Source organism: Embiotoca jacksoni, unplaced genomic scaffold, assembly GCF_022577435.1.
Source record: "Embiotoca jacksoni isolate LCO1_2020_lvr unplaced genomic scaffold, fEmbJac1.0.p SCAF_1, whole genome shotgun sequence".
Lineage (NCBI taxonomy): Eukaryota > Metazoa > Chordata > Actinopteri > Embiotocidae > Embiotoca > Embiotoca jacksoni.
Genome location: NW_027185229.1, coordinates 5,677,403 through 5,691,616, shown reverse-complemented (window position 1 = coordinate 5,691,616; position 14,214 = coordinate 5,677,403). Strand labels below are relative to the sequence as shown.

General features: G+C 42.9%; 1 protein-coding gene across 3 annotated transcripts in view; it reads right to left on the bottom strand.

The window, feature by feature from the left end:
- plxna1b (plexin A1b) overlaps positions 1-14,214 on the bottom strand; it is a 191,658-nt gene that overhangs the window by 59,754 nt on the left and 117,690 nt on the right. For all 3 annotated transcript variants that reach the window (XM_069158126.1, XM_069158145.1, XM_069158134.1), the window contains exon 10: positions 175-375. In XM_069158126.1, coding sequence (XP_069014227.1) covers positions 175-375 — 201 coding nt within the window. The remainder of the gene's footprint in view (positions 1-174; positions 376-14,214) is intronic.

Sequence of the window (14,214 nt, the reverse complement as noted above, 5' to 3'; positions counted from 1 at the left end):
TGTGTATAGGAGTCACGAAGTTTGTGCCTGAGACAATATGGCATCTATAACTGTTTCCCTCACCTACTGTGAGCACCTTTTGTTTTACTATACTGACTCCAGAACGCACCACCAACAGCTGCTGAGTGCTAAAATGACTTCCCAAATCTCTATGTTCCATCTCCTCTTACTCACCGCTGTTTTCTGGCACTGGATGGACGTGCTGTTGAAGCGCAGTGCGGGCACGCTGTGCGTCTCCCCCTGGATGTGGAAGACGCATTCGTAGTTCCTCTGTCCCGACTGCGGCTGCGGCAGGTTCTTGGCGGCTAAGGTGATCGGCTTGGTCACCCCGACTGGGATGTATATCTGGGTTGAAGGCAGAATCTGGGGGCAATCCTGTAGAGTTAGAAAAAAAACAGAAAAACACAACTTGTATTCCTGAAGGAAACAGCAACAGTCAAAAGAGAGTGTGATTGCTCAACACGGTCAGAGAAGCGAGCAAACGCGGAGGAATAACAGTAAGATAAGAGAAGGGGTGATGAAATTAATCATTTGTTTGTTGCTAACAGCCAAAAAGCAAGAAAGCCGTGGGTTACATACTGTATTTGACTTCATGACAGATTTGCCATAACACATTCTGCTCTCAAGAGCTGTGCTGTGATGCACTCACTGTTAAAGTGTTGCAGGCTTGTGCAACACTCCCACTGGCCTTGCACCAGATTTAAATGGTGCACAACAACATCTGAGCAAGAAAATCTTTTCATTCATAGTTCATAAAATATTATCTCACCAATAAAACTGTTCACATCATAACAGTGCGACATTGTTATGGCAGGAGGAGAGACTCCCGTGTATAATGTCCATGTGTGGAATGGAGTAATGAGCTCATGAACTTTGTGTTTGTTGCCTGTGTGTGTGTGTGTGTGTGTGTGTGTGTGTGTGTGTGTGTGTGTGTGTGTGTGTGTGTGTGTGTGTGTGTGTGTGTGTGTGTGTGTGTGTGTGTGTGTGTGTGTACATTTAACTGACATTGTCCAGAGCTGAGAGTCTTGTTTACATCATCTGGAGGCAGCCCATCCACTGGCTCACACCACTGAAGTACACAACCCTGGAGGGTGTTCTTCCATAGATGTGGAGGACAAATAGTTTTTTTCAGTGTGCAGTTGGATTAATTAAATATGTTCGCATGTGTTTACGGTGCACGAATCAGACAGGACAGTATGGAACGTTTCCGAGATGTGCATGTGCTGGAAGAAATGAAGTCATTACGGTGCTCATGCCACAATTTGGCAACGATGCAGATCTCATCAAGACTGAGAACGTGGGAGAGGAGAGGAGAGCAGAGGGGGGTTGCGGGTGACAGATCTTATACAACATGAGTTAAAGCATGGGTGGAGCTCACCCACCTTGTACCGTACTGTTAGAGCCAGAGGGATAACAAGCCAGAACACTCCAGACATATCACACAACCTGGAGACAAAGTTAAGTGACTCAGATAATAAGAGACATGTGCAGGCGGATACAGAAACTGGACTGATCATTCACCTAAAAAGCTATTTCAGCCAGGTATACTACACAATTATAGTGTAGAAGAAGCTACAGCGGATAATCTGAGCTGGTCAGAGCAGCTGAACAGGATAACACACTCATGTTGACCAGTGAAGAAGGGAGAATAGGATAATAAGTGAAAAGGACAGTAAATCACTGACCAGACCCTTGTAAAATATTCACTGCACACGAGGCACCGCGCAGCCTCCACTTCACTTCTCATTGTAGCTCTTCCTTTAAGCAGATATCTGGCTCCCTGTCAGTGAGTTTTTCTTTCCCCTGCTCTAGCTGTAGCTTTTGTACATTAGAAGCTACAGTGAGTCCCCCAGGGCCTGAACACAATGCCGGAGTTTGTTCATTAGCCTGCTTAGCCCTGGCCTTGTGTGTCTGATCACACACAAACACATGCACAACACATAATGAGAGAGGGGAATACTATAGTAGGACTACGCAGGCTACAGAAGACCTGATGTATAATCAACTAGGAGGGAGGCGGGTGAAGGGAGGAATGGAGATCAGGGAAAATGGATGGCTTGGGAGGAGGGAGGGAGGGAGGTAGGGAATGGTGGAGGGAGTAAAAAGAGAGAGGAAATAAAAGAGAGAGAGAGAGACATGAAGCATGGTTGAGGAGGAAAGGAGGAAATGAAGGGGATGGAGAGAAAGTGAGGAGGAAGAGTGGAGGCAGAGGAAGCTAGTTTAATTGGGAACAGAGCAAAGGGTAAAGATAGCTTTTCATGTAAGGACAGGAAAAGAGAAATGGAAAGACTATAAAAGAAGCAGGATCAAAAGAAAAGATATGAAACAGAAACAGAGGAACCAAAAGTATGAGGGAAAGACCTTTCAGACTGGAAATGTAAAAAGGCAAGGAGATATGCCTGAATGCTTCATCCACACCATGTGCCCGAGCTCCCTGACAATGTCCTACTTAATTAACTGCCTGGAGTCTCAGACAACATGAAGGGAGCCAGAGATGGAGAGAGAGAGAAGAGAGAGAGGAGAGAGAGGCGAGATAGACAGAGAGAGAGAGAGAGAGAGAGAGAGAGAGAGAGAGAGAGAGAGAGAGAGAAAGAAAGGGGGCAGAGAAAAAAGAAGAAAGATTGATTTGCACTCGTGGTTTTTGAAGTCATGTCAGTGGAAAAAAAATTGTTCGTGTCAAAAGCTGTGGGCTTGCATCGTCCGAAGTGCCACGAGAGAGGAAAAAAAGGAAATGTTTCAGCATCCTGCTGTTAAAGCTAACTGGTAGAAGTCAGTGTGTCAGAAACTAGCATAGCCTGTAGCACAAGCTGCAGCTAACTAATCTTTAATTCATCCCTCAATTGACTTTGTGTCAGCTCGGCTGCCTGCTCACGTTTTCTCTGGTAGTCATCTTTCCTTATGGTATCCTTTTTTCCCATTCTGTCCTCTGTATTAACCCACTTTTTAAACACGAAAAAAATAGTGGGTCAAATATGATGTCACATATATTTTATGAGTCCGATTCAGGCACATTACAGTTAGCCTGCCAGAAAATGAAAAAAAAAAAAAAACAAGTTTTCAGGAATTATAACAAATATTATGTTTGAAAGGTTGCTGCGTTCTATATAATATTAGTCTGCAGTTTACATCAAAGAATTTATAGTCTGTCTGTAATTGTAATGGAAGCCAATGGCAAGATAACCAGTGGTGGGATTCAGGCCTTCATAAACAATGTGTTGCAAGAGGAGAGAAATCGTACCAACTTCGGTTTCCCAAATAAAATAACACACTGCTTTAGAAACAGAATGGAAAAGGGTTAAGGGGAAATGATGGAGGCAGTAAGGAGGGAAAAAAAGAGGATATTGAGAAAGAGAGTGAGAAGGATAAAAGGAAAAGAGAGAAAGTATTCTGTCAGTATTTGTGACAGGTGCTGAAACAGTTCAAAGCCCGCATTAGGGCTACAAAGTGCAGAGTACATTGAAACAATATTTCACTTGGGGGATTTGTTTGAAACTGCAAGAGATCTTTTTTTCCTTTATATTTCCTCCCTTCTCCTGACTTCTCTGCTTTCAATTCATCTGTGAAGACGGATGCTGCGGTTTTCTTGGCCAGATGTGACACTCCATCCGGCTGATTTCCGGAGGACCGACCGGGTGAGGAAGAGAGACGGGTGTTTGTACAGTTTTTAAATGCGTATGTGTACGTGCTGTGGGTAGGGTGTGTGAAAAAAAAAATGCCCCACAATTATTTGTGAATATTAGATGATCTGTTTGAGTGTGATATCCGATAGGGAATCGTTAAATGACCGAATTATACTTCAAGCGTTTCTTTGCACACAAACGTTCCAGACTCAGGCCGTTGTTCGCACAGAACATCCGCACGCTTCATCATGAGGATCACTTAATCTTGCTGTAGTGAAACTGGTAAGAATTTTTTTTAGTAAAGTTGTGTGTGACCGTGAAGTGGAAAACATGCTTGAAGGAATGCATCCCACAGATGGTTCCCCGCACGACAACACAGCACAAAAACATCTGCTCAATTTGGAGATTTTGATGACTGTTGTTGCATTCTGACATCTTCATAAGTATTTTTAACATCAACAGATGTGTATACTGTAGCAGAATAATTCCTTTGGCAAATATGAACGTTAACAAACGTTAGGAGTGTTGTTTTTAAGTATGAGAATATACGTTAAAAAGTGTGTTTGTGATGGCGGACGTCCAAGACCCCAACTTCTGTCAAAGGAGCCGGAGGCCTTCCTTACCTCCCCGTATTTGTTTTCCCTCACAGGCTGCTGTTGGCTTTGCTGCCTCAGGCTACTGCTGCAGTTCCCTTACTTTAATACTAAAGGCTTTTATAATTCAAATATTCATATATTACTTCACTGATTACCACTTTTGAAGATTTTCTGCATGTACAATAAAAGGAAGTGGCCTAATGCTATTTGCGGGAGTTACATATTATATAAACTAATTTATTTATTTTTCATGTCTCTGTATGTCCTAGAGACAAAAATAAGACAAAACTATCACCCAAACAAAAGTCTTCTTCCAATTATAGTATGCTTGACCAAATTTTTTTTGACATCTTCCTGCAGATGGCTTCATGCCAGTTTTGATCGAAAGTCATCGTGAGCTTTCTCAAAGGACAGGAGCTGCCGTTTTAGGTTTAACTCGATCAAATATATTCCTTCTTTCATTTTCAATGTGATCTGATATTTACCACACCAAATAAACAAGCACGAGAAAAAAATGATTAAAACCAGTGATGAGACCATCTCTACTTACAGGTGAGTAAAACACATTTTAACATCCGCCAAGAGCAGATAATGAGACATTCGGCAGGAAATTGTGCAGGTGTGTGTGTGTGTGCTCATGCAGATATGTAGAAGGTGAGAGATTAAAATCGAGACATGGAGTTGGGTGGGGTGGAGGGAGAGAGAGAGAGAGATAGAGGGAGTGTGGAGTGGGAGGATGAAGGCAGAAGTGCGGGATGCTACATAAATAACTAAATGTATTAAAAAGCCAAAAGAGTTCTGAAGGCTTTGACACAGTCTGACAAGATATAAATTAATAAAGCTCCAAAAACACTGCGCATATGTAATGAGGCGGATGTCTGGTCTTCTTTTTTTTGGGCCCCCTCTCCTCCGCCATCTCCCCCAACCCCCTCCCCCTCCAGTCCATCCATAATTAATTAGGCGACTCTGTGATGTGGGGACTATAGATCAGGGAGGAGAAAAAATAACACGCTAAATAATGAAGTAAAGCGATATGGGGAGCCCAGGGGAGGGATGAGATGGCATGGATGGCCACAGAGGAGCTGGGGGGCGGGTACAGTGGTACAAATTAGGGGGACAGTGTTTGTGTGTGTGTGTGTGTGTGTGTGTGTGTGTGTGTGTGTGTGTGTGTGTGTGTGTGTATCACAGAAGGCTGACAATGGGACATATGATGAGTGCTGAACACTCCCCCACCGCCTGTCGACATGGCCCCCAGGCTTCCAGAGGTCTCACAAAGGAGCAGTCTGCAGCCTTAAATTAAGAGTCCCATTTATGCCCTGGTCCAGTCCACTGTGCATTCAGTGTAGCATCGGGTGGATGTTTTTATCCAAAGTAACATGCCTGACATGGTGGGTCACAAGTTTTGGCTGTGTGAAAGTTACACATCTGACTACATCTAAAGGTTAGAGCTGAAACATCTAACCGAGATGAGTGTCACGATGCTGGGTGATAAAACCAAAACCATTATCACATAATCAATTCAGCTAAGTTTGTAGCAGGGTTGTTTTCTATAAACATTAATAGGGTGGCTAATAAAATGTTTTTTATGTTGTTGACAGGTTGCCACAGATAAACATCCCTTATAACATATTTTATATATAGAAATGTTTTTAAAGTGAAAATGTTTTGGGTGAACTGTTTTACAGTACTAGACTGTGATTTGCTCAGTGCATTTCAAACTGTGCGGTCAACTTTTTTTCATCTAATCTAACAGAAAAAATTGTTTGGGAAATATATATGACTGGAAGAATTTGTGATGACATGAATCAGCTCTGCATAATATGAATTTTATTTTTGGAAGTCTGCCTTTTTTTTTTTTTTTCCTGTATTGATACAGTAGAAGCCATGTAATACCATGACATGGCATATACCATATTGCCAATTCGAGGACCACATATTGTTTTGGAACAACTCTGTGTGTGTCTTTGAGTGTGTGTGTGTGTGTGTGTGTGTGTGTGTGTGTGTGTGTGTGTGTGTGTGTGTGTGTGTGTGTGTGTGTGTGTGTGTGTGTGTTTTAGACTAGCTACAGGGATGAGAAGAATAAGACAACAAAAAAATCCACCCATTAAATCACTGGTAACACAAACAGAGATCAGAGAGAGTGCACATGTGCTGGTGTCTGTGAAATTTTGGCAAAAATCTACAGGCTTTTTGCACACACAGTGAAACAGTCACTATATTTAGAAAACATTACACAAGGGTGCAACTATTATCAAAAAATGAATATCTACAGAGGCTGCTGGGCATGGTTCATATACAGAAGCATGTACAGTATGTGTGTGCGCACATGATGATGGTGCAGGCTCATTAGCCGGCAAAAAAACCTGAAAGATTTCCTGTGACCAAGCAGACACTTTCTGTGTGTGTGTGTGTGTGTGTGTGTGTGTGTGTGTGTGTGTGTGTGTGGGGGGGGTGGGGGGGGGGGGGGGGGGGGGGAACAACTTAATAAGGCAGCAACATGTAGAACAGTGCAGGAACTAGGGAAGAAAAGGGACTCTGAACCTTGAAAGGGACTGTGAGATTGTCTGCCCACACCCTGCTTTCCTAGTAGGGTAGTGATGCACGGAGGCAGAGGTGGAAGGAGAGAGAGAGAGAGGGGGGGGGGGGGGGGAAGAGAGAGAGAGTATGAGCAGAACATAAAGGAGAGTTTGAATTAAAGCGAGATGCCGGGGAAACGTGTGACATCAATGTTATTCAGTGTGGATTATCAAAGTGTCACATAGCAGCAGGTTGACTGAATCTACCTACATACATGTTCCTCTTATTCTGCAGATGCACACATACAGACGCTGCGCTTTGATGTGCCACCCAGGCACACATACATGTTGATTCCATCTCCTAATCCCTTTTCCTTGATTTACAAGCAAGCTGCCAAACCTACACATTTATCCCCTTGACACACATGGTGCAGCAAGCTATAAGACAATAAAAAGCAGGAATGTGTGAATATCTTTTGAGAAAGCGTCTCTTTTTTTATATATATCCTTATGGATTTTCATAGAGTAGGGGGGGAGGGGTGGGGGCGCCTGGCACCCCGTTATCATTCTAACCCAGATATGTCAGCAGCAATCAAACCTTTTCAGCTTTTCAAAGACAAGCCTTGATTTCGGGGGTAGATACGTTCTCCTGTCTGCTGCCTATGGCTCTTCTCTGCAGACAGCGCCATATTTCAGCAGTGTGATAGATTAGGATTGTGATTTTTGCTTTCATAAAGAAGTGGACCAGCAGACCGAAACGATCTGAACTCGCACGTAATATACAGTTTTGCTTCATTCTCATCCTTTAAACTTTTATGACCAGGTATTACAGATGTTGGTCATCAAGAATCCAACATTCAAACGTTTACTGATAATTTGCAACGAAAAAGTGTACCAGCCGTTAACCAACTCAATATTTTTCGGCAGTATTTCAAAGGCAAAATGTTCAGAAACTTCATGAACAACCCCAACAAAACTGTTAATAGGGAACACATAAGGAAAGAAAATACTAAGTAGTTTCAGTTATTGAAGTCAGTTTCTTTTTTTTGGCTGCTGTCTATAAAATAAACTGAACATCAATTTGAAAACCATCAAGATAAATAAATTGAGTTAAAAGAAAAGGTAAGAGCTTGCTTCAGTCTGTGGTAGTAACAACTCCATGTAACAGCAACTAGGAGGCAAAGATATATATGGATAAATGAATTCATTAGTTTCCTCTCTAGATCTATGAGGTGCTTTCCATTTTAAATTAATGTTAAGCCCTTACTTGGAGGGAATTATCAACCTCTTAAATTGAAACCCAGTGATCTTCTGGCCATCTCCATGTCTCTGAAGCTTAAATGGATCACTGACCATCTTGGCTTTCCATAGGAGTGCGACGGTGTCAGTAAAATGGAGGCTGGAATAAAAATCAGTGACGGCCACTTTACTGAAACAGCATGGTGAAAAGCCCAACATGACAGACTCAGTTTGCTGGTCTTGTGAGATTGGACGACGCAGCACGCTACAGGATTTTTTTTTCCTCCTGCATCTCTTTCTCTACGCCTCTCTGTGCCAGCAGGCGGTTGCCGTTTCTCAATCATAGCCGCTCTCCTTCTCTGATCTGCCTGCACTTTGGAGTTTGTTTTTCCTCCAGCTCACTTTGCTGTGTTCGTCCTCTGTGTCCAGCTATCGACATCTCTTTCTCTCAGTGACTTTTCATTTACTTCTTCCCCTCTGACACGCACGAGGGTTGATGGTGAAAATACAATATTCATCTGTGTTCACCATTAGGCCGGCCGGCTCCCTGTGAGGGCTGCGGAAATGAAGATTTAATACAGCCTGAATAATTAAACCACTGGGACCTTTGAGTGACACATACACACAGACTTGCACAAACACAAACACTCAACCACACGTGAATGTAGCCTGTGCATCTATCACGTCCCTGTATTCCTGTGTGTGCCCATGTGTCCATTTGTGTGAATCTTTACTTCACGTTAGCTCTTCATTAAGCTCTCGCTGACATTGTATTCAGTGTTGCAGCCAGTATGTTGCTATAAGCTGGAGTTATACCTGCTGCATCGGTGGGCCTTGCCAGGTGGCAGTGGATTAAACTGAATGAATAACCTCGTGCTGATGTTACACCTAAAATCTGCAATTGTCAGTACTGAGCTCCACTGCTTCACATTTTTCTCAATGTCATATAAGGGTTAACAATTTTCAGCCAATTAAGAGAGAGAGAGAGAGAGAGAGAGAGAGAGAGAGAGAGAGAGAGAGAGAGAGAGAGAGAGCGTCCTTCAAATCTGCATTAAGGTAACACTTAATGAATGCTGCATTTACTAAACTCCTCCCTCTTCCATAAATATAACTCCGCAGTGCTGGTGGACTTGTCTACTAAGCATACTTCTTAGGGTATGACAGACTGCTCTCTCCACAGTGTCTCCCAGCCAGAGCGACCCACCCTCCCTGCCTTCTGTTGGTACGACGCAAAGCAACGATGCAGAGCAGGAGAAAGTGTGGCAGTTATAGGCAGTAAAAACATAAGAAAGAGATGGGACAGAGAGAGGAAAAAAAATAAGCTTTGGGACAGTGAAACTAAAAATAGCCACAGAGAGGGGATGGGGGATGGGGAGAGAGATGAAACATCTGCATGTAACAGACCGTGCACATTTGTTTGAGAACACACAACAATGACATCCAAGGCCAAGAGTCAAATCTCCTTTTTCCTTTCCTGATATAAACTGTGTGTGTGTGTGTGTGTGTGTGTGTGTGTGTGTGTGTGTGTGTGTGTGTGTGTGTGTGTGTGGAAAGCTCACACACACACACACACACACACACACACACAACGCTATAACGATAACAAGGTGGCTGAATTTCATTACCAGCACTCAAACAACACTTACACCTCTTCAGTTCGCCACATTGTTCTCTATTAACAAATTACAGGGACGTATGAGAGAGTCTGCCAAAACACCTGATACATCCCACGCTGATTTCCCCGAGGAGGAAATGCGATGATTGACTCTTGGCCAAGAATCAAGGAAGTTTCCTCGGGAAGTTCACATAAATGAGGAGTGTCGGAGACTCAGGCGGTTTGAGAAGCAAAACCAGCTTCACCAAACCAAACCAAGGGTTAAACGCTGGCCGGTCACGGTCTGACTTACATCCATCTGGCAAAGGAGGCATGTGGTTACTTCACCCTGTCGCTTCCACTTCCTCTCCATGTTGCCTCTCTCTCTCTCTCTCTCTCCCTCCTTTCCCTCCAACTATGGAGAACATTTGGAAAATAAATGGCATCATTCTGAATGTACTCTGCTGCTTGTTACTGCCAGAGCTTCTCTTCTTGCCTCCCTGCCCATGTCTGTTTCCTTCTTTTTTTTTTTTTTTTCTTCCCTTCCCTTTCTGTTTACATCTGGTCTCAATTACGGTACCTCTGTCCGTCTTTAGTTTGTCTCTGGTGAAATATGCGCACCACCGGAAGGGCTGCTTTGTTTTGGAGAACTGCGTGAGGAATATTACATCCCACCTCCACCGATGTTCTCATTTATTTATTCCCTCTACACAACATTGTTTATATTTTATTAAATATGGCTTAGGCACGTCTCCTCTTCATGCCGAGTAGAAACACATGTGTGGGTGTGTGTTTATATGAGTTCTGCTATGAGATACACTGGCACTGAGTGGAGAGACGAATTAAACGGACTTATAAAGAAAGTGAGCAAACAAGGGAAAGTGATCGAGATTAAAAAGGGAAGTTATGTATGGCAACGGATGAAGGAAAAGAAAAACACAGAGAGAAAGAAAGAAAAGAATGAAGTCTGTGGATGGTGGGCAGAAACAGGCAACAACATTTTAGAAGCAGGATTTGGGTGAAGGCACTGCGTGGGAATGGAACGGAGGAAAAAATAAAGGATAGTGATGAGGGCTGAAGACAGATATTACAAATAGATAGAGACAGGAGGGAAGGGGGGAGGAAAAAAAGGAAACGGTGGATATCATTCAACCGCTCGCCCACTCCGCCCTCCTCCTCACCCGTATGCCCCCTGCAGCCCTGTGCTGCTGGTTGTGCTTTGTCCTGATAAGAACCAGTGACAGTCGCACACAAACACACACTGAAGCGGTAGAGTCAAACACATGTATATCTGTGCACAAAGCGAGGACCCTCAAGCAGCCTTGGCCTACAGACGGTGGGATGTCCTTTTCTACTTTTCTAGAGTTTGTGTGTGTGTGTGTGTGTGTGTGTGTGTGTGTGTGTGTGTGTGTGTGTGTGTGTGTGTGTGTGTGTGTGTGTGTGTGTGTTCTGCTCAGTGTATGAGTACCAGCCAGGGTAAACACAGTGTGCCAGAATGTCACAGTCCGGGGCCTTCACACCTCCATCACAAATAACCCTGTCAGCCACAGATTGCATGTGTGTGCGTGCGTGTGTTTGTAAGAGTGTGTGCGTGCGTGTGTTTGTAAGAGTGTGTGTGTGTGTGTGTGTGTGAGAGGGAGAGGGAAAGAAACACTGAGCATGTGTTTCCATGGCTGGTTAAGAATGTGTGGGTAGGCTGTATGCTATAAGTGCATTCGCTTGGTTAAGAGTGTGCGAGAAGAAGACGGTGCTTGGGAAAACACATCAGTGTATTGTTGCACTTTGTTCAGAGTGCAGCATATATGAAGCCTGGAGTGTTGAGAGTGTGTGTCTGAGACTAACAATGCATTTGAGCAAGTGACGTTGACCATGGGTGGATGTGTCTGCAAGCACAACTGAAGAGATGTTTTGATTATTATTAAAGGAATAGTTTACCATTTTTTTCAAACACATACACACACATTCCTGCAAAGATTTAGTTGAGAACATGAAACCACTGTCATATCGGTACAGTAAATATGTAACAGGAGCCAGCAGGTGATAAATGTTTTGCTCAAATTAGTAACTCGGTCTCTTGGTTGTCTGCCAACAGCTGCCATCCAAGAAACGGTCATGAACACAAAGCTCCATTTTAATTTTTAGTAAAGATCAGAGAAATTAAGTCATGGTAACCAGTGACCTTTTTGAAAATGTGTCCTAATAGTAAGTTGTGGTTTTCCTGCTTTAAGTCTGTATGCTAAACTAAGCTAAGATAAGCTAAGGGTTGGTTTATGCCATAAAAGATCAAGTGGTCATGTCTCCCCTTGAAAAGCTTTCGCAGGGCTGCACACAGCTGTACACACAAAAAGTGCCAGAAATAGTTTTGTAACAGAAAAAAGCGCTTCAGGGAGAAGTTCAAACCCTGTGCACTTTCTCACATCTGCACAGCTTCTGGTGGGGGTGAATGTTGGATTGTCAGTTTGGGAAAGTTACACAAATTTGGCAGACAAAAGGTTTGGAGAGGATGGTGGGGTTCTGAAGCTATCAGCCGTCCAACAAGCCCTCTGAAAGAGCTTTAATCAACTTCTGGCTCCATCTACTTATTTACCAGGCAGATATAAGAGCAGTATCAATCTCATCATCAAACTCTCACCAAGAAAACAAATAAGGACATTTCTGAAAATGTTTAACTATTGTTTTAAGGGAAGTCATACACAAGGAGAAAGGAGAAAGAAGAAAGCAGGCAGAGGAGCGAGAAAGGAGAAGCGTTAAACTCTTTAACCCTTTATGCATCCATGTAGAGAGGGAGAAGAATAAGTAGGAGTGGAAGGTGTTCAGTTTATAAAAGAGTGAAAAATGTAGCACCAGAGCCACACATTCCACGTTTCGCAGAGGTGGAGGACACACTAATAATAAATGTACTGTGTGGCTAATTAAATGTACAAAAACAGAACATGAGTGGATGCTGTATTAAATTCAAAATAAGTGTTGCAAGACAGCATAATATTTACAATGTCTGCATCCTGACAGAAATGAGAACATTTAGAAAAAAGACGAGTAATGTAAAATTCCCATCACTCTTACACTTTCCCACAGTCTGGACCTCAACCCGAAACAAACAAGATGAGGGCTGTTCAAAAAGTAATGGCATGAAACATGTCCACTGTATGTAAAGTTAAATGACCAACAAAAAAAAAAAGTGACAAAGAGACAAAGAGAGAGAGAGAGAGAGAGAGAGAAGTGGGAGGGGAAAGAGACAGCCGGAGAGTTTCGGGAAAAAAAGCCGCTCTATGCCCACAAATCTCAATCAAGTTAACCGCCGCCTTGATTGCTGGAGTGAGACTGAACCATGCTTTGCAGCAAAACAAACACATAAGCATGTCTTAACATAGCTGAGCCCAGCCACCCTGAACCTTGCCTGGCACTCATCAAGGCTTTAGCTGAGAATAACAGCTTCTCTCCAGGGGTGTAGAAGGAGAAAGGAGGAGAGGAGGAGAGGAGGAAAGGAAAGACAGGTGGAAAGCGAAGGAAGAAACAGCAATCAAGTTCCTAAATTAAGGAAAGCTGAAAGGAAGAAAGGTAAAAAAAAATTCCCCTAATTGAAGAAGGAAATAATTCAACAAGGTGACTTTCCTCCTTCCTTCTTTCACTTTAGTCTTCCTCTCTCTCCTGCTTTTTTGTTTCTGTAATAAAGTAACTCCTACTCCTCTCCTGCAATTTTCCGCCCGGTCGCTCCTTAATTCGAGAATTTGTTTGTTGTGCCATTGGAGGCATTGTTGATTCATGCATATTTGATTTGGAAATGTCACTCATTATTTGTATTTTCTCCCCATTTACTCTGTCTATCCATTTCTTGCTGTCTCTTTCCTCCCTCCTCTGACACAGTCTGTTCACAAAAATGAACAACACGTTTTACTCTTTGGTTGGCTTGTTTAATAACATTTTTTTGTTGGATTTTCATTCTTTTAACGTTTCTATTTCTTGCCCGACAATCCCCCCAAAAAGTATTCCAAACAATCTAATTTGGTGGAACAAATTACAGATGGGCGATAGCTATCTCTCTAGTTGGTTGTGAGAGAAGAACACAAAATAAAAAAGGGAGGAGAAAAAAAAAGTCCTCATCGGCAACACACCGATCCTCCGAGTTGCCATGGTAACACAAGATTCAGATGCTGTCAGATGAGAGGATGAAGAAAAAAAGAGGAAAGGGATTAAGGTTGGAAAGAAGAAATGTTTGATGTTCCACTGTCAAATTCTTTTTTTTATATATATTTTGGAATAATGACACTGATGTTTATTGATTTTTATTGAGCTGCAACGCTGGTAAAGAAATGGAAGAATGAGAATGAAACAGAAGAAAAGGGAAGGTGGATCATGTTTATATGAAAAAAGGAACTTCACACTATCAAAGTTCATCTGTCAGTCTTAGTCTTTTGACCGGCTGGTCCTGTCTTCCTGCTCTTCTCTACAGTCCAGTCAGTACAACACCACTCAGAGTCAGGCAGGAGGAAGCAGCCACCTCCCAACCCCATGTGAACACGTCTATCTGACCTGAAAATGAGTCCCATCCAATTCCATCTACTGTGTTCATCTGCAGGAGAGAGTGGAGAGGTCTGAGTGAAATGTCTGCAATCAGGAGAGCTGATTTCACTCCTATGTTAAACACTGCT